Genomic DNA, 24,121 nt, shown 5'->3' with positions numbered 1-24,121 from the left:
AAATTTTTCTTTCTTCGAAAAACGGTTGACGTCTGAAAAAAAAATTAATTTTTCTTTTTCCTCATTTTTCTGTAATGTACGTTACACCCCAAAGAATAAAGTTAAGCATCAGTTTTACATAATTCGAGATACATCATGAATAAATGAAGTCTCCGGGAAGCGATGATAAAGATCAATACGCTTTGGGTTCAAAAAATATCGATAACTGAGCAGGAAATTTGCTTGAAAATGTCGAGGAAACGTTGGCCTTCTGCTACCCCTTAAGGAGAAACGGAACCCCTGCGTTAATATGAATCTTTAGAATTATCTTTTCTCCTGCAATTATTATTTTTTATCCATTAAACTACTTCGTTGACTAAACAATGCGATAATTGAGTCGATAAAGTAATTTCATAGATAGAAATTCATAATTGTAAGAGAAAACACAATTCTAAGATTTGATGTAGACAAAGGGGTTCCGTCTCCCCTTAAAAAACAAATGCACTTGCAACGAGATCTTTTGAATATTTTCTTCGTGTCCCTCCGTCATTCTTCGCCGGGGCTCGAGCCAGCCGAGCCCCCCACCCCGAAGATTCATGATCTCCCCCACTGCTGCCACTCTCCTTTCATCCCGCCACCAGGAGGACAGCAACACTTGACCCTGAACATCGCCCCGGCCACGAAGAGGGCCATCTAACGGAGTCCCAGGGCAATCGAGCCCATGAAACCGTCTTCCCCGCAGCTTCGTCGGCAGTTGATCGTGATAGTTTAGGAGTTTCCACTGAATTGCGGGTTACCTTTTATGGTAATCAAGTCAAAACGTTGAAAAAAAATAAAATAAAACATTGCGCTCCTGACGAGAGCTGTAATGCACCAGTGAAGTGGACCATCTCCCCGTGATAACGACTAAAAGTAAGGAATAGTGTCCAACAAGAGCATTAATAATGTACCTCCTCCCCGCCGGGTGCCAAACGAGAAAGTGATGTGGGATGATTTCGGGGTGTGCAAAGTCGTGAAATAAAAATAATGATGACGACATCTCGTCCCCCAGCGATTTATCACGATTATATCGAACTCCTCTGGTGCATCATTCAGCCCCGCGTCTGATTCATGTCAAGCATAATCGACTTTTTGCCATTGTCAACTTATCGAGCCATTAATGGACACGAGTTTTTTGTGTGATTGTTGAGAGACGAAAGTTGGAACGGTGTTGAGTAACACCGAGAGCGTCGGAAGGAAGCGTGGGTGAGCTGGTTTTCGACCGCACCTAAAGTGCACCTCACGTTTAACGTCGATTTAGAAAATTGATCGTGATAGGATTAGCCTCGGAGAGCTTTCTCCAAAATCGTTGGGGTGACTGTGTCACGGATCGGTGTTTTATCGCTGTTTTTCGGCATTTTTAGGGCACTATTTTGCTTGTTATGATCTGACATTTCGTTGCCTTTGTTTAGGGATTGAGGATCAAAACAATCATCTGTTTGGGGTAATTAATATTTTGTTATGTCATCAACATTAATGGGAGTTGTCATTCAGTTTATTAATTATTTGAAGGGCTCAAAACAATAATTCGTGGGGAGTAAATATTAATATCGACTATACCCACCCGAAGAATTAATTAATATTTACTCTCCACGAATTATCCAAGAATGATTATTAATTAATTCGTGGGGTGGATTTTTTAGTCACTAACGTGGAGTTTTTATTAATTTATTTATTAATTGTGTTTGTATTTTTTATCTTTTGACATTTCTCTTCATCATAATATAATGAAAGAAACCAAAATTTGTGATAGGATTATCTTTGTGGAGCTTTCTCAAAAATCGCAGGGGTAACTGTGTCACAGATCGGTGTTTTGCTTGTTATGATCTGACATTTCGTTGCCTTTGTTTAAGGATTGAGGATCAAAACAATCATCTGTTTGGGGTAATTAATATTTTGTTATGTCATCAACATTAATGGGAGTTGTCATTCAGTTTATTAATTATTTGAAGGGCTCAAAACAATAATTCGTGGGGGGTAAATATTAATATCGACTATACCCACCCGAAGAATTAATTAATATTTACTCTCCACGAATTATCCAAGAATGATTATTAATTAATTCGTGGGGTGGATTTTTTAGTCACTAACGTGGAGTTTTTATTAATTTATTTATTAATTGTGTTTGTATTTTTTATCTTTTGACATTTCTCTTCATCATAATATAATGAAAGAAACCAAAATTTGTGATAGGATTATCTTTGTGGAGCTTTCTCAAAAATCGCTGGGGTAACTGTGTCACAGATCGGTGTTTTGCTTGTTATGATCTGACATTTCATTGCCTTTGTTTAGGGATTGAGGATCAAAACAATCATCTGTTTGGGGTAATTAATACTTTGTTATGTTATCAACATTAATTGAAGTTGCCATTCAATTTATTAATTAATCCTTTTGTTTATTCATCGTAGAATGAATAAACAAAATTATTTGAGTGATTTAAAACAATAATTCGTAGGGAGTAAATATTAATATTTACTATACCCACCCCAATAGTTAATTAATTCTTGCGCTGGGATTTTTATTCATCAACGTCGATGACAGTTGTTATTAATTAATTAATTAATTCTGTTCTTCATTAATTAAGTTTTGACATTTCTGTTTCTCTCTTCATAATTAAATGAAACAAATTGAATAATTTCAAGGGATCAGAACAATAATTTTCAATTCCAACAGTTTATTTTGTTTTTTTTGCATTTCGCTTCTTCCATTTGTCACCAAATCAATGAAAAATCATTTTTTAAAAATAGTAAAACAGTAATTGTCCCTTATCAATTATAAATTATTGACAATGTCATTATTATGAATTTATGCGGAGTCAATAATAATTTTGTTTTATAAATCGTGCAACTGGGACTTTCATTTTCATTTGTTTATTCTCAGAAAGAAACTCAGAAGAATAAGGGAGAGAAATATCTCACGAGATAAGCGTTGAATTCTTCTCGATAAAACATCCGTGTGTTCACTGTATAAAATACCTAGTATCCGTGATGTGTAAGTAAAGTTGAATCAACGGGTGCCAAGAAAACTGAGTCAGTGACTTAATAATAGCGGCGGCTCCGGTGACTCCTGAATATCGTTTATACGCGGTGCGCGCCCCCAATTTTGATTGCAGCGAGACACAAACAATATTTTTAGATAATGAGGCCCTTCAATTAGTGTTATTGCTCCTCCCGAAGACGCGGGGATTAATCGTGTGGTTTTCAGGGATGATGGGCAGCTTATCGTTCACCCTGGCCATATCCCTGGTGATATGTGCCGCTGGGGTGACAGGGGATTACTCCAGCTCAGAGACGTCAGGATCAAATCCATGTTTTAGTAAATTAAAATGTCACGAGTGCATACGAACGTCCACTTGTGCTTGGTGTGCACAACCGGTAAGTAATTACTTACCTCTAAATAAATAACTCAATAATTAATGGAGGATTTCTCTCAGTAATCCAATTGTGTTTATTAAACATTTTTTTGAAATTCATGAATTCGTAAATTGGAATTCCATTGAAGATCCATTCGTTCATTAAATGTCTCATTCATCTGGAAAATGGAATAAAATGTCGGTTTTCGGGTTAATCGATCACTGGGGTTTCCATGACAGCTTGGATTTTCAATGGATTAAGAAAAAAAAGTCATTTGTTTTATTTCTCCGACTTCAACGATTGAATTTTTTATTCTTAAATGCCCTAGTAGCTGTTAGACATTTCTTGAAATTCATGTGACAACTGTATGTGAATTCTAAATGTGAATATTAATCCAATTCTAAATCAAAATGTTCATTAAATGAGAATGAAATGAAATTTCGATACAATTGAATTTTTTATGTTAACCATTCATTAACAGGTTGAATTGTCAGTAGATTGAGAGTAGTTGCTTGAACTTCTGCAATTTTTAATGATTTTTTATTTTCGTATGGACTTACAAATTAGAATTTAATTAATTAAAAATCACAATATTCACGAAATCCATTGATTCATCATTAACGATCAATGAAATATACAAATCTTCATGATCCTCTGCCAAAAAAACCACGAAAACCTCCCTATTTCCCTCCAATTTCCAGACATCCTCAAAAACCCGCTTTAAGAAAAAATGGCTTGTTTCATTTTCCCCCTGCGCTTCACGTCTGGATCCTCAATTCTTAATTAATTAAATAACCTTCCCTCCCCCAGAACTTCTCGGAGAACCGCTGTTTCCGGCCGAACCAAAACCCGAAGATCCTGGAAGCCTGCTCTGAAGAATTCACGATAAACCCCGACAACGTCTTCAGCATGATCCGCTACAAGAACCTCACAAAAGGAGGTTTCATAGCCGGTGGCTCTGGGGGTTCGATGAGTGGCGGCTCCATATCGGAATCCAGCTCCTCCTGGTCCTCCTCCTCTTCCTCCTCCTCCTCCTCCTCCTCATCCTCCTCCTCATCCTCCTCAAAGCAAGAAGCAGTTCAGCTCTGGCCTCAGGAAGTAAACCTGAAACTCAGAATAAACGAAGCCTACAGGATGACCTTCTCCTACTCGCAAGCAGAGGACTACCCAGTGGACCTCTACTACCTCATGGACCTCTCGAAGTCCATGGAGGACGACCAGAAGAAGCTGTCAGCGCTGGGTCAACTCCTCGTCTCCGAGATGAGTAAAATCACCAGCAACTTTCGTCTGGGCTTCGGCAGTTTCGTCGACAAAGTGGTGATGCCCTACGTCAACATCATGCCCAAGTCGTTGATCGCCCCCTGCAAGGACTGCGCAGCCCCCTACGGCTACAGGAACGTGATGACCCTGTCCACGGACACGAGCGCCTTCGCGAGTCTCGTGAGCAATGCAGAGGTCTCCGGAAATCTCGACGCCCCAGAGGGCGGCTTCGACGCGATAATGCAGGCGATCGTCTGCAGACGGGAGATCGGTTGGCGAGAAAAAGCGAGGAGACTGTTGGTATTCTCGACAGACGCTGGCTTCCACTATGCGGGAGATGGAAAGCTCGGGGGGATCATCAAGCCCAATGACGGTGAGTGGTTGGAATACAACGGAACAAAATTATCGGTAAATTCAGCAGAAAAAGTGACGAAAAACATTTGTAAATCTCCATCCAGACGAGGTATTTGATTTTTTAAAGCAGTCTTTTGTCGGAGGCAATGAATATTCAATTCATTTAAAGAGGACTATTTAAAACTTGTCGCTTTTTTTATTGATAAGTATTAATCCATCGTTGGGTTATTTAATAACTTCATTCGAGTACTATTTACATGAACTGGTTTTTCGGTTAACTTGTATTTAGTAGCTATGAACGTATTTTTGAATTCTCATAAAAACCTCTCGCTTAGTTAATAAAAAACATTTATGAAATTTTTGCTAACAATTTTTAATTTTTTAGGAAATGAAAAAATTTTAACAATCGTTCGTTTATGATTCAAAGTTCTTAGAATTCATGAGAAATGGTAAACTAACTCTACAATTTTCCAGTTCCAAATTAAGATGCGTTTTATCAGATTTGCATTCTTGCTTATTAGTTTATTGAATACTTTATGCCTCCATTTAACCTCACCCTCCCTCTTTGCTATCCTCTTACAACTATTATTACTGTCTATTTTATTGACTCCTTACGATGTCATTTTGTTAGACAAAACTTACACTAAATAAAATTCCGAAAATTGACTGACAGAAAAAAACCAAAAGAGTCTATCACCACAAATAACGATAGCCGATAATTCCCGACGATTCCTAAAACTGACGATAAATTTCCAAATCAAACTGCGCGTCAGTTCTGGAATATTCGAAAAATAATCCCTGACGATTCCTAAAACCGACGATGAATTTCCAAATCAAACTGCGCGTCAGTTCTGAAATATTCAAAAAACGGGAAGCGCTACCCCTGCCCTGACGCCCCTAAAAAGCACCGCTAATTTTCCCAGGTGAGTGTCACCTGGACAGGACAGGGCTGTACACCCACTCGTCCCTGCAGGACTACCCCAGCATCTCCCAGATAAACCTCAAAGTGAAGCAGAACGCCATAAACATAATCTGGGCAGTGACCGAAGAGCAGATAGGGATCTACAAGAGGCTGACCAAGCACGTTGAAGGCTCCTTCGCTGGAAAGCTGCTGAACGACTCCAGCAACATTGTCTCCCTGATCCGCGAGCAGTACGACAAGATCTCGAGTTCAGTGGAGATGAAGGACACTGCGAGCAGCATGATAAAAGTGCGTTACTACTCCAAGTGCCTGGGAGGGCCCGAGATAGAGACCTCAAAGTGCGATGGCCTGAAAGTGGGAAATGTCGTGCACTTCACTGCAGTCATAGAAGTGGTTGCCTGCCCTGCGAACAGAACCCAGTGGAAGCAGACATTTGAGATCTACCCAGTGGGCATCAACGAGACGTTGACAGTGAACCTGGAGATGATCTGCGACTGCGAGTGCGAGCATTCAGGGCCAATGTACCAGCCAAGATCGCCAGCTTGCAATGGAAGGGGTACCCTGGCCTGTGGGATCTGCGATTGCGACGATGGGGTCTTTGGAAATGCCTGTCAATGCTCTAAACACGATAATACCCCGCATTACGTCAACGAGACGAATGCCTGCAGGCCAGACGACTCCAAGCCCGATTGTTCAGGGAGAGGTGACTGCGAGTGTGGCCAGTGCATTTGCCACAGGCGAGGGGACTCAGGGGAGGTGTTCTCAGGTCGTTACTGCGAATGCGATAATTTCTCTTGCGAGAGGAACAAGGGAATTCTGTGTTCTGGTCATGGAAGGTGTGAGTGTGGTAATTGCGCTTGTGATCCTGGCTGGGAGGGGGACAGCTGCAGCTGCAAGACCTCCAAAGAGACGTGCATGGCACCCAATTCTGGAAAGTACTGCTCTGATCATGGGGACTGCATATGCGGGGAATGCAAGTGCCATCAGGAGGGGGACATCAGGTACTCTGGAAAGTACTGCAATAAATGCCCCTCCTGTGCCAGCCTCTGTGAGGAGCTGAGACCCTGTGTCCAGTGTGTCGTACATGAGACTGGAAACATGACCAAGGAGGAGTGCTACACTGTGTGCAATGTCACGAAGGGGTACAAGAATATTTATGGGGTCGAGACTGTTCAGATTGACATTGATAAGGACGAGGAGGCCTGCATGTTCATCGATGAACAGGACTGCAAGAATCATTTCAAGTATTATTATAATGAGGAGAACTGCCTGATCATCGAGGCGCAGAAGGAGAGGGAGTGCCCTCCCACGATTTTTGTGCCGGGAATTATTCTAGGGGTCATTGCTGCTATCGTTCTCATCGGGCTGGCCTTCTTGCTGCTTTGGAAAATGGTTACTACTATTCATGACAGGAGGGAGTTTGCCAAGTTTGAGAAGGAGAGGATGATGGCTAAGTGGGATACGGTGGGTAAACCTTTTATTTCATTCATGATTTTTACTTCTTGGTGGTAAAAAAAAATTATTGTTCGCTTATTGCAGGGTGAGAATCCAATCTATAAGCAAGCCACCTCGACATTCAAGAATCCAACCTACGCTGGCAAGTGAAGAGAGGGGAATTAATGTATTAAAAGAATGGAACATTGAAACAAAGAAAATAATTATTGGAATTGTCCAATTCGAGTGAAGAATGTTTAACTGTGTGAAGAGTCTCTTACACAACTGTTAGTCGTATTCTACGAGAAAACGAAAACAAAAATACTATTTAAACGTTACAATGATTAATCTAACTAACGTAATAACTAGGGATAAATGATGTTTTATTTTTACGTTAATTTACTGCCATATTACTTAGACTACACGTAAGTCTAGGGGATATGAGAAGAAGAAGAGAAGAAATTGTTGGTTTCTTCGTCAGGGCACGGAATCTTTGGTTCTCACTTAAATATTAGTTATTTAATATCTATTAATTATTAAGACATGTATTCGATTATTTTGTGCCGTGATTTTTCTTCTCGTTTTATTGAACATAAAGTGCCTTCAATGATACTAGGTAATTGTAAATCATATTGAGTGATTTTTTTTAGATGAATTATTGGGCACACGAATTGAATGCAATTGTCAATAGCCAGTGGGGGGATTACAACTGCATTTTTCCTTTCTTTTCGTATTATTCATCATCAGCAATGTATTTACGTACAAATTTGACTGATTAATCACGGATAACTGTGCAATCCAAATTATATCTTCCGAAATATTGTACACTAGAATTAACTATCATGCATCTTCCAAAATCATCGTCATTATTTAGAATTAATTCTATTTTTTAAACAAACAGACATCAAAGTATGCATTTTACATTTCAATTTTATACTTTACAAACTTTTAACTACTTGTCACGTGTTTTTTTTTTTTTACTGAATGAACAATTGATGAATCATTGCCAATATCTGTCAATTTACCCCGAGATTTGTAAAAGGAAATTCTGATTACCATATTTACAATCTGTAGATTCTAAATAAAAAAAACGAAGAGAATGCGATCGTGAATTCATTGCGAAATATAGCGCGTGAATTGTGACGAAACATCGTGTGAACCCATTCTGCGATCTGTTGCCACAAGTCTCGCTGAATTTGTTTTCTCAATTGAGATAACATGAAAAAATATATTTATATTAACAGAAAAATTATTTGCTTTATTTATATGATCCAAATAAATTGACTTTTTTTTCGAAATCGTTGGGAATTTATTTCAGCTCTGCACGAAGTTTTTTCACTCCCCCCCAAGGAGATAAAGGATTTAATTAACAACAGGTTTCATGCAAAAATACGTCAAACAGAAATTCAGATTTCAATTCTTTTATTGACATGGGAGATGTTACATGGACGTATGATGGAATGCACGTTATTAAAGATCGACAGTACCTCGTCAACTAAGTTCCAATAAAAAAAAGAAAAAAGTCGCCTTGGAACTCTAACAACGTAAACTATAATGATCACATACGAATGATCTCATGACATTTCTGATGTACTATCCCTCTCACTTCAATTATTTTCCAATACAAAACGCTACAATCGCTACTGCGACAGCTAATTGTTCCTCATTTCGGTAAAAAAACAACTGAAATTGTCACTCAGACTAATGAAAAATGGTGCAATTGTCCCCTGTGTTTCTCAGGAAAGGAACATAATATTCTTTCTTCCTTATTCTATCGGTGTACATATTTTTAAGATCGTCACAACCACTCGTATCAACATGAATTAGCAATTTGTCTCATCTAATCTTTCAATTCGAATAGTGTTGACACAAATGTTGATTCGAAATGCTCAATGATCCGAATACAACAGAGCACTTAAGCATTCAACCAATGACTCCTGACATAAATTGGCTATTCTCTATGGCTTGAAACCCAGAAAAATAATCCACCCCGATGAAATGAAAAATCTTGTCGATTTCAATCGCAATTAATGAGTGAAAATGAACAATGAATCGAACCTAGGCAATTTTCTCTACTATTTCATACAAAATATCAATTGAGTACCGTTTTACAATTGCTATTTTCACTGGTATAATACTCCAACACTATTTATCTCCTTATTCATCATAAAATGCAGACATGAATAGCATTTGAGTCATTCCATTGCAAAATTTCACTCTTCCACCCCAATAACAAATTATCAATGATTTCAATACTTTTATCTCATAAAATTATTGTTCTGAAGTTTGATTAACTGTTCGAAGAATGAATTTTTACAACGCAACACTCAAGGGAAGCCTTAAAATTATAGAAAATAAACGTCGTAAGTCACTAACGTCTCCAATTCAAATAAAAAATACTGGAAGTTTACGTGGAGAAGTAGCTGCTACTGATCAGCCACAGATCTAAATTGAGATTCAAGGTGGTTTGGGGATGAGAATTTTAATGGATAAACAGTTTTATTATTCTATACGTCTCGGTACGATAGAAAAATATACGAAATAACTCGCCGATTGTTTAATACCTCAATAACTTCTCAACTATTCCCGTCCAATTATCGTTTTTCCAAGCCCAGCCCATCGTTTTCAATTTTCTGTGCATCTCCTATACACAAAAATAAAAATAAAAATGAAAACACCGCAACTCAACGTAACTCTAAGTGTCTTTTGGTGCGAATCAATGATAGATACATATAATGCAATAATTCTAATATAATAGCTGCTCTTGTGTTGTCACTTTCTCTCGAAAATCTAACACTAACTCATATAATATATTCTATATATATTCAATGATTCAATATATTAAATAGTCCTTTATCAGTAATTAATCTAGTCTAATAATGGCGTGCCAAAGAAAATTGTTATCAAAAGTAAATATAAATAATCGACGTAAGCGTGTTCTCACAGAAAAAGCAACATTCAGCGACACTCAGTTAACGAATGAATATTAATTTGCCTGTTGCTTTTCTCTCTCTCTCTCTCTCTCTCTCTCTCTCTCTCTCTCTCTCTCTCTCTCTCTCTCTCTTCTCTTTCAATATGAAAAGTCTTGCTCATTACTTTTATCGTGATAATTTTATGAAAAATTATGACGTCAAGAATTGGGGATCGAACCAGCGATGTGTGTTTTTACCTCAATTTTACTGCAATAATTTAATGATTAATTTTTGAATTTATGGAACACATCATCGCTGTTGTCCTCGTAAAGTTGAAAATTTATATTCATTATCATAAATTCAATATTAATAGCAGTCAATAAAATCTTTAGTATATTAAATTTTTTTCATATTTATCTCGAGCACTTCAATAATGCTGACATTACTGATCATTTCGCTACACCAAATATTTGAACATAATAGAGGAAATAATTTAATTTCAGTCAAGGAGCCAAGCCAACTCATTTCTTTCAACTTTCATATTTAATAGGAAAAACGTAACGCGTGTTACCCTGTTTAAGCTAATTAATCTAGGCCGAATAATGATAAAAAACGGTTGAAATAATTAATGTACAATCAGCCAGGCTGAATGATTCAACTCAATCGGATGTTTTTTTATTCCGATTGGGATGGATGATTCATCTGGATGATGTTTATAATTTTAAGGCTTCGAAAAAAGCATCTGGTGATGCGATAATATTTTCTAACACGATTTTAGCTCTCACAAATTCCCTTTGTAAATAGCCCGCTAAGAAAAAACATCTAATGCCTTTGGGTTTTATAATTAACGAGAGGCAAAAATTCTTGAGAATAAATGGCGGATGGAATTCTCTTCTTGAATTGTTAATGAAAAATAAACAGTCAATAAACTGTTGTTTTTCGTTAGACAAAATACTCGTTGAGTCGTTGATGAACGATATGTCGTGAGAATTTAAGATTCCAGTTGAATGAAATTTACGAGTCTTGTGAGTTCAACATTGTAAAATCGTAAGATTTTGAATTTTAATTCAGTCAATTTTTCTATGGCTCAGATGATGTATAAAACCCAAAACCCAAAAAATTCTAATTGGCAGTAAGAAGTGGACATTGCGCCCGGCGCAAGGTATATTATTTTTTTAAATTAGCTGCATTATCGGCAGGCAAGAGTGTCAATTCAACACACTGGGTTTTTAGTCTCATTAGACGTACGTGGCCATTGAGCCGGCCTGAAGGGATGGAGTTCCATCGGGTCGATTCTTCGGTCCGTACTGCCCGATAAATGATCCGTCTTCGGTGAAACGTCCTGTGGAATTCGTCATTCAATATTAGAATTTTTCCTGGTGCTTCAAAAAGTTAATGCGCTATTTTATCCGATCCTTGTCAATCCATTTGAATTGATTCAATGCTTTATGAGGAGCATCAGTTAGATATTCAAGAGTATTTTTCAATGAAGAAACAGTAGTTACAAAAAAATTGAGATAATGATTCCATCATCGATTTATTCAATAATTATTCAATAAATTGATTTTGCAATTTTTTAAAATGTGCAATTATTTTGTTGATGAGTCATCTTGGGGTTCAGATATTTTTTGTAAGAATATTTCGCGAGATACAGAATAGATCATTTAAATATTTTCTTCTCAATTTCATTTTCAGATTTAAATTTCATGACGTGATCTCTCCCCATTACATTTTTGAATTCTGATATTGTTTTTTATTTATTTTGGATTTGAGTGGATCTAGGAGAAAAGGCAGACAGAAATTTATTCTAGAAAATTCTCTCAACCCCAATTGCTCAAATCCCTAAAATGTACGAATCCACATGTTACGATGATCCCCTCAAAAGCTGAATCAATTACCTTATCACATACCTCAAACCAACGTAGCAAATGCCTGAGAATTGGGCTCCGGCTTCTTCTGCCTCCCGTACTGACCAATGAACGATCCATCTTCGTTCATGCCCTCTGTTACATCACAACGTAACGAAAAAAAAATCCAAAAAACATGAACAAAAAACGATAATGGATGAATAAAAGATGAGATGATACCGACAAAAGTATAATTCACACAATAATCCTGATGTCATAGCGAAACGAGCAATAACCGGGGATGAGCATGAGTGTAAATCAAATATACAAGGGTGAGATGTAATCTATAATATGAGATCTAGAGTGTAAGGGGCTTCTGCACTATTAAAAAAACTCTACCCCAAAAAGCTTAAATTCGAGATTATATTTCATGGAGACTCACCAGTGTCACCCTCTCCGTACTCCGCCATGGAGTCAGTGTCCGACTCCGGATGTTTTCCATCCTGATGAGACGATGACGCCACAGAGGCACGACCCCCTGCCGATTTAGTGTCCAGGGGCTGCGAATATTCATGGAATCCACCCTCGTCTGGATAGTCACCCCTTCCAGCCGCAAGTTCACGCTCGTGCACGGCATATTTGCCTCCACGATTGCGTTTTATCACGCATACAATAATCAGCACCATTAGGAGGAATGCTATGGCCAGCATCATGCCTTAAAAGTCGAGTTTATTGATTAAAACATCAGGGAAAAGAGCATTACAGACAATCTATTCTCAAGGAGTTGAATATTCTTTCTCATTTCCTCGAATTAAATTCTACCTCAAAATAAATGACTTTTCATTTAATAGAAAAGAGCACTGCAGACAATCTATTCTCTGGAAAATGAAAATTCTTTCTCGTTTCCTCAAATTAAATTTTACCTCAAGGTAAATGATTGTTTAATTAATAGAAAAAAGCACTGCAGACAATCTATTCTCTGGAAAATGAAAATTCTTTCTCGTTTCCTCAAATTAAATTTTACCTCAAGGTAAATGATTGTTTAATTAATAGAAAAAAGCACTGCAGACAATCTATTCTCTGGAAAATGAAAATTCTTTCTCGTTTCCTCAAATTAAATTTTACCTCAAGGTAACTGATTTTTTATTTAATAGAAAAAAGCACTGCAGACAATCTATTCTCAAGGAGTTGAATATTCTTTCTCATTTCTTCAAATTACATTTTACCTCAAAGTAAATGATTTTTGATTCAATCGAAAAGAGCATTACAGACAATTTATTCTCAAGAAATAGACTATTCTTTCTCATTTCCTCGAATTAAATTCTACCTCAAAGTAACTGATTTTTTATTTAATAGAAAAAAGCACTGCAGACAATCTATTCTCAAGGAGTTGAATATTCTTTCTCATTTCTTCAAATTACATTTTACCTCAAAGTAAATGATTTTTGATTCAATCGAAAAGAGCATTACAGACAATTTATTCTCAAGAAATAGACTATTCTTTCTCATTTCCTCGAATTAAATTCTACCTCAAAGTAACTGATTTTTTATTTAATAGAAAAAAGCACTGCAGACAATCTATTCTCAAGGAGTTGAATATTCTTTCTCATTTCTTCAAATTACATTTTACCTCAAAGTAAATGATTTTTGATTCAATCGAAAAGAGCATTACAGACAATTTATTCTCAAGAAATAGACTATTCTTTCACATTTCCTCGAATTAAATTCTACCTCAAAGTAACTGATTTTTCATTTAATAGAAAAGAGCACTGCAGACAATCTATTCTCTGGAAAATGAATATTCTTTTTCACTTCCTCAACTTAAATTCTACTTCAAAGTAAATAATTAGCAGTTCATTAGAAGCCCATTAGTGCCCATTAGTGATCCTACACTACCCGTTTTTATTTTACCCCATCCAATGTAAACAATTGTGGAAAACTGGTAGAAAAAAAAACGCCTAAACTTGTGCCCACGAAATCCGAAAGATAAATTCCCCCTGATAACATTATACCTCCTGAACTCACCAATAAACCACCCTGCGGTGGCGACATTCTCCTTAGGCTGAATGATAGGCCCCTCGCTGCTGGTCTCGACCAGCTGCCACTTGCTGGGTGTCATATACTTCCCATCGACCGCAACGACATTCACCTCGTAGGTCTCCCCGCTCTGGAGCCCCCTGATCTCAATCTCATTGCTGAGATACTCGGGTTCAGTGCGATCCTCAACCGCCTGATTCGGTAGTTTGTAGTTGACGAAGAAGCTGCTGCCCGGGTATCCCCCCCTGTCCGGGAGCCAAATGATCTTGACATTAGCCAGGCCATTCTCCTTGGGAATGGTCTCCCACCTGAAGATGGGAACATCAGGCTTCATGGACTCCCTCGTGCTCTCCTCGACATAAAAATCGACTCCCTCCCCAGCACCGGTGGTGGCCCTCACGTGCACCCTGTACTTGGTCTCCTGCCTGAGTCCAGCGATCTTCGCAGAGTCGGCGTCAGGATGGACGACCCTGGGTTCCCGTTCGACGAGAGGTCCGACCTCAGTCCCATTAACGATTTCGTAATAAATTCTGTAGCCCGTGAGTCTCCCATTGGGCTCAGCAGGCTTGGTCCACCTCAGTAACATCGCACTGGAGCCCATGGGATAGGCATCAAGACTGAGAACAGTCCCAGGAACACCCTCAGGAGTGTCAAAGCTCAAGGTCTCTGAAGGAGGGCCATTGAACCTCCCATTGAACACGAACATCCTCACGTAGTTCTTGCTGAAAGGAACGAACTTGTCGATGGCAGCTCGCGTGGTGGCAGCCCCCTCCAGAGTGATCTCCCTCATGCCATCCTCGCCGTCCCTCTCCGTCCACGTCTGCACCTTGTACCCCTTGAGCTCGCCCCTAACGGACTCCAGAGGCACTCGCGACCAGGACAAAACAGCAGTCGTGCTCGACCTCACCTCCTCAACAGTGAAGTTCCCAGGGGCCGTGGTCGGTTGATCCTCCCCAGAGTACCCAATAACGATCTCAGGAGCCACCCTGGACTCCCCGATCTCATTCTGCGCCACCACCTTGATCTGATACCTCTGATAAGTCGGCTGATTGTCTACCTCCAGCCTGTTGGTCCTCCAGTTGTTGATCTCAACCTTCGTCCACTCCTGGCCAGGAATGTCCCGCCTGTAGTACACCTTGTACACGAACTTGGGGGCGTGATGCTCAATCTGAGGCATCACAGTCCAGCTGATAACGAGGTTCTGCGGAGTTGTTCCATTCCCCATGACGTTTGAGGGATTCTTGTGAGGGATGTCAGGCTGAGTCCTGCAGACTGTCGAGGGTACTGAGGGGGCTGAGGCGCCTATCTTGTTCCAGGCGATGAGCCTGAAGGTGTAGTTGGCCCAGGGGGACATGTCGATCCTCGCGGTGCGCTCGTTAGCTGGAATGTCGTCGCGAACGGTCTCCCAGAGGTCCGGAGTGAACGAAGTGTTGTACTGAACTTGATAGCGTAGTATCGGTGCTCGGTTGTCCCTCCTCGGTGTCCAGGTGACCCTCGCCTGGTGCTCGTAGCACTCAGTGCTCGACAGAAGAGGGGCGTCAGGGACGTCCTGCACTACCAGAGTGGCCTCCGCCTTCTGCTCGTCGAGCTCGGTGCTCGCCAGACAGGAGTAAACCCCCGAGTCCGATTCAACGGTCTTCGTGATCGACAGAGAGAAGTCGCTGGTGACGACGAACCTGGGCTCGGTCTCGGTGTCAATCACCTCGTCATTCCTCAGCCAGTCGATCTGGAGAGTCAGGCTCGAGTCGGCTACCGCGTTACACCTGAAGGTGGCCGTCTCCCCAGCCGCGACTTCGTAGTTCTCAGGTTTCTTCGTTATCCTCGTGTGCTCCTTCACCACTAGATTCGCCGACGCGTCCATCTGCCCGAATTTATTCTCCGCGTGACAGGTGTAGGTCCCCGCATCCCCGAACTCGAGGTTCGATATCTCCAGGTCACCAGCGCTCAGGACCTTGTACCGCGCCCCCCTGACTTCCTCTCCACCCTTCAGCCACTTGATCGTGGGCTTCGGCGCTCCGAAGACGCGACACGTCATCTTGACGGTGGTGCCGTCCACTGTGGCTTCGTTCATCGGTGGCTGGGTGATCTCAGGCTCAAGAGCGAGAACGTTCACGTAGACGTCTTTGTAGACGTACCCCAAGGAGTTTGTGGCGTTGCAGCCGTAGTTCCCAGTGTCCTTCTTGGTCAGTCCCTCGATGATGATTCTCGTGCCGGCGACCCTGCGACGGGGATTCGTCGGCGCCTCCGCGATCGGTCGGCCGTTGTGGATCCACTCGATCTTGGGGTGGGGGACTCCCGAGGCCTCACACCTGAACTCAACGCTCTCGTCCTCCGCCGCCGTCTGGATCTCCGGCTCCACCGTGAAGTAGGGTGCAGCCATGACTTTCAAGTCTATCGAGTGAGTGCCGGACTTGCCCACGCCGTTGGACGCCTCGCAGGTGTACGAGCCCTCGTCGTCGAAATTCACGTGTTTAATTACCAGGGATTTGCCGTAGTTGGCGTGGTTAATGCGATCATTTGGCTTTATTCGAACGCCATTCTTCATCCAAATGGTTTCAGGAAGGGGAGTCCCACCGAAGATGCAGAAGAGCTCGACCTTCTTTCCCCTGAGGGCCACTTCGCGCGGCTTCGAGAGGTACTGAACCTCCGGCGGGTGCTTGTTCTGGGATGCCGAGGCACCTGTCGAGATCACATTGAGGAGAAATCGATTCCCCAGTTTGTATTCTTTTCGGTGGACTGAAGTGGCTGCACACGCGTAATAAAAATCGTCGGAGGCGTCGTCTCGAGTGACGTTTGAGAACCAGAGGTTGCCCTCCGGGTCGAGGGTCATGCGGGAGTTGTTGATGGATTTTATTATGCCCGCGGTGTCCTGGATGAGCCAGTAGACGTTCGGCTTCGGCCAACCCTCCGGCGGCTGACAGGTTAGCTTGAAGGGCGAGCCCTCCTGCGCTGTCAGGGTCATTGGGTCCTCGTCCTTGAAGGAGTTTAGCTCCGCCTTCCGGACGAAGACCGAGTTTGAGGTCGCTATGCCCCATTGGTTCTCCGCGAAACATTGGTACTGACCGAGGTCCTCGTCGCGCGGACGCGATATCACGAGGGTACCTCGACCCGGCTGCTGGATTATTCGATCCGCGTGCGATTGAATCTCGAATTTCTTACCGTTTTTTATCCAGCGGTAGCTGTGGGCCAACAGGGCGACGTGGTGAGATACTGATTGGTCATGATTTTTGGGGGATGAAGGGGGACGCGGATTGCAAGAGAGTAAATTTTTCATTTTTCGATGAATTTCGAATTGTCGTGAGAATGGGTGGGTTTGAGGAAAAATTGAGGGGTTTTTTCGAGGAATTTTGTTGATATTCTCGACATATTAATCATTGTGAATTGTCCTGGAGACAATTCAAGATTTTTTTAAATGACACGACTTTTTTGCTAAAAATTTCAAGACTTAGGGGAGCATGGGGCAAAATGAAACACGGGGCAAAATGAAACAGTGGGAAAATCTCGTCATCTAAAGGAGATAGGACATTTTTGAAGAGGACCTTTTTTGTAGTTTGTAAAATTCTCTACAAAAAAGGTTTCCATGAAAATCGTTCTATCTCCCTTAGATCACAAGATTTTCTTGCTGTTTCATTTTGCCCCACCGTCCCCTAGAAAAAATATCTTTTGATATTTCCCCCTGGAATCACATGATTAAAAAAAAGGAATGTATCTCAGGGATAAACAGGGCGAAGTGGTGAGATACTGATTGCTCATGTTTTTTGTCGAATGAAGGGAAAAGCGGATTGCAAGAGAGTAAATTTTTCATTTTTCGATGAATTTCGAATTGTCTTGAGAATGGGTGGGTTTTAGGAAAATATTGAGGACTTTTTTCAGGGAAATTTTTTCATATTCTCGACATATTAATCATTGTGAATTGCCCTGGAGACAATTCAAGATTTTTTTTAATGACAAGACTTTTTTGCTGGAAATTTCAAGATTTAGATAAAATATCTGTTGATATTTTCTCCTAGAATCGCATGATTAAAAAAAGTCAAATGTACCTCAAGGCAAAACAATATAAAGCAGTTCCCCTTGAGTGAGGCCCAAGCATTTTTTTTCATTTCGAAATGATTTTTTCAAGCTTCAAAAGAGAACCAATTTAATTCTATTCGGCCAATTCGTTCCGCAATCAATAATTTAAGAGTCCTGAGGATTAGAAAACACTCGGGCGTGTCAATTTTACATGAAAATTCCCGATTTGATGAAAAAAATCGGTGGAAATCGTAAATCTCCGTTCAATCATGTCATTAAAATTGATAGAAATCAGGAAAAATCAGGGTAAATTAGTCCTGAATATTCGCTTCTTCACTGAAAAATCAAATAAATAATAATTCTCGTCTCCCTGTTACTCAAAAATTCCCAATTCCATAAAAATATCACTGAATTTGGAAATTTAATCATCCTCTCGCGGCCCATTTAATTGCATTCGGTTAATTCGTTCCGCAATTAAAAACAAGTCTCGAGTATTTGAAAACGCTCGGGCGTGGTAATTTCATATGCCCCCCAAGGGGGAGTCAGAGAGGAGAGGGGCTCTATATGAGGTCATCCAACTGATTAATTCCAGTTGTGTCTTACTGCACATCTCCAGCCAACTCTAACGTTCATTCTGATGGCTCAACTGCATTAACAATCCTCAGTACGATTCAAATTATGACTGATGATGACGAAATAAAGGAAATGGACTTACGTTGGGGCTGGCTCGCCTTCCGCCTCGCACTCAATTAGAAAAGGTTTGTCGTTCTCGTTGAGATTAGCCTGGGCCACTTGAAAGAGCAGCTCGTCTGTCGGTGGTTGTTTCGATATCTTTGGTGGGGATTGAACTAAAATTGAGAGTTCATTGTGATTTTTGTTCTCGAGATTGACGGGATTTCTACATCAAACAGTTAATTCGATGAACTATCTATAGAGATTACACTCAAGGGAAAGATAATGACAGTAATGAGACATTAATTAAAGTCAGACAGTACCACACTTGTTAAGAAGATCAAATATAGAGATCAACATCTCTGAAAAAATTTAATAGAAAATCCAGAATTTTCTCCAAGAAATTCTATTAAATTCCTCGTGAAAACTTCTATTTTTTTGCGCCAATTCTATTAAAAATTGTACAACTCCTCCACGAGTTTTAAATAGATACTTGTTTGTAGAAAAACTTTCTCAATATTGATTGTTATATATAACTCAGTCTGCTGGAATTTTTCTCTCGGATTTTATGACGAAAAAAAATAAACAGCGAAGAAAATTTAGAAAATTTGATTCTTTCTATCAATAAATATTTCTTAGCAAAATGTGAAAGAATTCTTACTGTTCCAACGGAAATTCACTTGAATTTCTTGAGCAGGACGCTAGATTTTTCTATTGAATGTTTTCATAAGTAAGCGATGAGATTCAAACGATTATATGATCGAAAAATGAAACAACTGTTTAATGATTATCGGTTGGACACTGAATGAGCCAGGTTGATGATTCATAGCAACACTAGATGAATCTAATGAATTTAGATTAATTGATGACACGAAAAAAGCCAAAAATTGTTATTAAAATCTACGTGTCTGTCATCGATAGTCTCATCACCTTGGAAATAACCCGGAAATGGAACTATAAAACCCAGAAAAAAACAAAATTGGCATTAAAATATGTACCACAGGCGCATATTGTTAATGTAATTTCACCATTCACCCAATAGTCAATTATCAACTAAAAAAATATCAACTGGATCCCGTTCTCACTCGTGTTTCTTCTCACGACCATTTAAACTACATAAATTAATTTCAAGTTTATCCACTCACTTGAGGCCGACGCATATAGCGCCGATGCCACAACAATAAATAATGAACACCTCATGGTCACGGTCTCTCGGAGTTTTGCTCTGCAACAACAGAATCATAAATAATCCTTTACTTTGTTGAGTGTAAACGATTCACGTGTGAATATCACTGGGCACATTCAATCGCCCTTTCGCTCCGCTCGAGACCTTCTCGGCTCTTTAAACTCCCACCCACCCGCGTCCTTCGATTAAACATTTCTTCACATTTCCGGTTTCTTCAAACGTCGGGACAGATGATTGTTTTGGCCCGGCGGTTGCCACTGGAGACGACTCCAGAGGCTATTAAATATGCAGCGCCGAAATTTTGTGACTGAAATTTCCGGTGCATTTACTGGAAATTTAGCGAGCGACAGGTACATTCGAATTTCGAGGGATTTCTTCGTTGAAAGTTTACGATTTGATGGAAAAATAAAGGGAAATTGTTGATTTCAGATCAATAATTCTGGGAAAATTAATAGAAAATATGGAAATTCAGGGCAATTTCGTGCAGAATATTTAAATCTTCATGAAAAATTTGGAATTGCATTGAATTTTCGGGGCAAAACAGTGGGAGACAAATCACAAATTTTTTGTGGAGATCTTCAGGGATTTTTTTGCTCCGCAAAACAGGTTCTCATGAAAATTTCTGCATCTACTTTAGACTCAGAGATCAGCAAAACAAGATGAGTCAGATGTGCTCAGTTTCTGTTAAATATTACAGAAATGGACTTAATGGAGACGTCTGCGGAAACTTTTGTAGCTCTATTTCCGGTTCATAAAAAAGTTTCTCCGATTTTTTCGTTCTCACTAGACTCAAAGGTCTAAAAGAAAACTTATTATTTCTAAAATGAAAAACTCTTTTATAAACTTGTGAAATATTCTATTCGCTATCTCTCCTCGATTCTGGGATTTCATTTGTCGCTCTCTGCACTCTGGGATTCTTTTTCTGCTGATATGAATAAATTCTGCTGCGACTCTACTTCTTAATCATCACCTTAAATTGGAGGGAAAGGCAGAGATGCCAGCAAAGAGATTTTTTGCCGTTTCCGCTCTCCCGAAGGCACTGGAAAAATTCGGCATCTGCCTTTCCCTCAGAGAACCCCCCAAAAATTCACCCTCCACTGAATTCCTCTGTTCTCCCCTCCTCCCAGAATCCCAAAAATTCCCGGGGACTGAAAAATCTCTCACAGCTCCACAGATCCTCCCCATCATCCAATAAACCCACGATAAAATCCATAATATCCTCATTGCACTGGATTCAAAGGTATTGATCAAAAACTTTCGTAAATTTCTGAAACTTTCGTAAATTCAGCTCCGACTCTACTTCTTAATCATCGCCTTAGAAATCCAGAGATGCTAGCAAATAATTTTTTCCCCCGCTGCCGCTCTCCCCAAGGCGCCGCAAAAAAATCCTGTGCCTCCTTAGCCCCGGAGAACCCCCCAACACCCTCCCAGAGTTCCCAAAAATTCCCGGCGACTGAAAACTCTCTCACAGCTCCACAGATCCTCCCCATCATCCAATAAACCCACGATAAAATCCATCATATCCTCATTGCACTAGATTCAAAGGTATTGATCAAAAACTTTCGTAAATTTCAGAAGCGAGACAAAGTCCCCGAAGTCTCAGCTCTTTTTTCGCGGATATGAATAAATTCAGCTCCGACTCTACTTCTTAATCATCGCCTTAGAAATCCAGAGATGCTAGCAAATAATTTTTTCCCCCGCTGCCGCTCTCCCCAAGGCGCCGCAAAAAAATCCTGTGCCTCCTTAGCCCCGGAGAACCCCCCAACACCCTCCCAGAGTTCCCAAAAATTCCCGGCGACTGAAAACTCTCTCACAGCTCCACAGATCCTCCCCATGATCCAATAAATCCCACGATAAAATCCACGATATCCTCATTGCCAATTACCCGTGCATATCCCCGAGGATTGTGTAATTGACGCTCGCACGCGCACTGCGAAACAGGTAGCCCCTGGATGATATCACCGGGCCCGCTAGCCTGGGAAATATGACAACACCATCCAAAAATAGCGATAGCCCCCCGTGCGCCCCCCGGCCCGGACTAATACCCCATCAGCCACCCGAAGCCCCCAATAACAATTAAAGAAGCCAACTAAAACAACAAATGCGAGGGCATTGATTCGGGCTTGGCGAATAGAACGGGCACACCCGAAGGGGAAGCATTGATCGCCCCCAACACTTGTCACATATTCACCGCAAAAATGATAAATGAACGCCAAAAAGCCACTGATAACCCCAGACAACTCACCGTTTCGTTGCTAATTAATATCCTCTAAAAAAAAAGTGAATGCACTCGAGTGTCAGTTTATCACCAAGGCATTTCTCAAAAAACCACTGTCTCGCCATTCAATACCGTACGGTATCCCGTACTACATCTACATGCACAGCGCTATGCGTGAGCCAACGCCATGCAGGCGCCTTTTACGATCCCCCCACCGCGAAAAACCGAGGCCCACCATTGGTGGAGACCAGCGAGCGTCACGATTCCCATTCAAAAGGCCACAGTAGTCAGCCCGATACTGTTTCGACCGGTGGTCCTTTATTGAAACACCCCGATGTGATTTATCACCCCGATTTTACTTTTTTTTTCATCAAACGACTCGTGAAATCGAGCGATTTCAACGGAATTTCTCGGCTTTTTGGGGAAAATGATTTAGTAGTGGGGAAAATTGTTTGGGTTTTTTCGAGGGGAAATTCGATGGCTGAGTCGAGTGTTTGAATAGGGGACGACCCGCCGAGAGAGGAATTTGGCAGATGTTTTGGGAAATTGTAAAGAATTTGGGACGCTTGGGTTTAGGGGTCGGGGGATGCAGCGGCTTTCTCGAGGGGTTTTTTGAGACGGCCCCAGCCGACGTCAATAGAGAACTTGCATGAATTTTTTTCAAGTTTCTAATCTCAAGTTTGGGACTCGCATAATTCATTTTTCATTCACAAATGAAGTATTGCTCATTAAATCAGTAACGAAGTGGTCAAACGGTTTAAGTCGATTTTGACTACTCATGGGTTTTCAATGAATATCTCGCAATCTAAGGCAGATAGCAAAATTTTTGTTATGACCTTTTCGGTAGAGCACATTAAGAGCTTCAAGAAAGATATGTACGAAAATTTCGCTATATCCCTTAGATTTTGAGATATTCCTGGAAAACTCAGCTAAGAGCCAAGTCGACTTGAACCGTTTCATCAATTCGCTACTGAATTGATAATTAGTCGTTAAAAGTTGAGGATTTCAAGCGTTTTGAAATAGCTAGTGACGTCACATGGTCGGTCGAGCGCTGGACCAATCACAGAATGGCTCGAGCGGACCTAACCCAACCTCGAGGTGCGCCTCGGCCAATGGAGGACGACAACGCCCCACTCTCTTCTTTTTCGACCAATGAAGCGTTACCTGACTGTCTTCGTGACGTCATGGCCGAAAAATTGGCCTCGAAAACGACTGATTTAGAATTAATTATCACGAGACATCTAGGCTATATTTCTCCATAATTTTCGACGTTTAGCTGTCCATATATTCCGAGGAATGTGTGAATAAGGGAATTAGAAAGAATTGAGCTTCGTGCAAGTGCCCGATTGCGCGGTGATTTTCTGCGGGAGTTTTATTTGTTGTCGTCGGGGGGTACCTCCGGAGTTGGCGAACTTCCGGGGTGAAGGATGAGTCATTCGGTGGGAAATGGGAGTGGTAATGAGGCGGGTGAATGACTTGCGAATCTGGTAATGATTTTTCGGCAGCGGGTGGTGATTAGAGAGGTTCAGGGTTTAGTTTCTTTGAAGGATTCTTAAATTTAAGGGGCGGATTTTCGTATTTGCTGGGCAATTTTGAAATTGACGCGAATGCAAAATTCATCATTTCTTCTTTCTCGTGAGGGCAACATGGAGACTACATGTTTTTTATGTTAAAACGTTAAAAAAATGTTAAAACGTTATTTAATTATTGATGAAGCGGAATAATTTTTTTTCCTGAGGAGAACACTCCTTTCTCCTTCTCCCTAGATTTTTTTTTCAACTGTTCATAACTCAGAAACAAATTTATCAATTGAGCTCAGTTTAGACTCATCAGAAATCGAAAGAGTTGTTCTTTACATTGAAAAAAGTCGCACGTGTCCATTTTACCCCCCCCCCCC

General features: G+C 40.7%; 2 protein-coding genes across 6 annotated transcripts; one reads left to right on the top strand and one right to left on the bottom strand.

Annotated features, from left to right (window-relative positions):
* Positions 1 to 634: 634 nt before the first annotated feature.
* On the top strand, positions 635 to 8,620 carry LOC107042640 (integrin beta-PS). Of its 4 annotated transcripts, none has more exons than XM_015263774.1 (5): positions 635 to 891; positions 3,223 to 3,392; positions 4,182 to 5,004; positions 5,909 to 7,371; positions 7,447 to 8,620. In XM_015263774.1, the coding sequence occupies exons 2-5, from the start codon at positions 3,225 to 3,227 to the stop codon at positions 7,510 to 7,512; spliced, it is 2,520 nt and encodes an 839-aa protein (XP_015119260.1). In that variant the 5' UTR covers positions 635 to 891; positions 3,223 to 3,224; the 3' UTR covers positions 7,513 to 8,620. The 4 variants fall into 4 exon arrangements, with proteins under 4 accessions (XP_015119260.1, XP_015119269.1, XP_015119278.1 ...); XM_015263783.1 differs by lacking the exon at positions 635 to 891 and adding an exon at positions 901 to 1,224; XM_015263792.1 differs by lacking the exon at positions 635 to 891 and adding an exon at positions 1,453 to 1,462.
* A 126-nt stretch (positions 8,621 to 8,746) lies between these two features.
* LOC107043291 (neuroglian) lies at positions 8,747 to 22,377 on the bottom strand. 2 transcript variants are annotated; one of them, XM_015264733.1, is made up of 7 exons: positions 22,252 to 22,377; positions 19,966 to 20,045; positions 18,864 to 18,996; positions 14,126 to 17,316; positions 12,543 to 12,815; positions 12,164 to 12,256; positions 11,513 to 11,595 (listed from the first exon to the last, which is right to left on the bottom strand). In XM_015264733.1, exons 2-6 carry the CDS (start codon positions 20,018 to 20,020, stop codon positions 12,165 to 12,167), a joined length of 3,744 nt encoding a protein of 1,247 aa, XP_015120219.1. In that variant the 5' UTR covers positions 20,021 to 20,045; positions 22,252 to 22,377; the 3' UTR covers positions 11,513 to 11,595; position 12,164. The 2 variants fall into 2 exon arrangements, with proteins under 2 accessions (XP_015120211.1, XP_015120219.1); XM_015264725.1 differs by lacking the exon at positions 12,164 to 12,256 and having other exon boundaries at positions 8,747 to 11,595.
* Positions 22,378 to 24,121: the final 1,744 nt, after the last annotated feature.

The sequence above is a fragment of the Diachasma alloeum genome, unplaced genomic scaffold (assembly GCF_001412515.2).
Source record: "Diachasma alloeum isolate Michigan unplaced genomic scaffold, Dall2.0 Dall_scaffold_00179, whole genome shotgun sequence".
Taxonomy (NCBI): Eukaryota; Metazoa; Arthropoda; class Insecta; order Hymenoptera; family Braconidae; genus Diachasma; species Diachasma alloeum.
The sequence above is the reverse complement of the archived record's forward strand: the minus strand, read 5'-3'. Positions and strand labels throughout refer to the sequence as shown.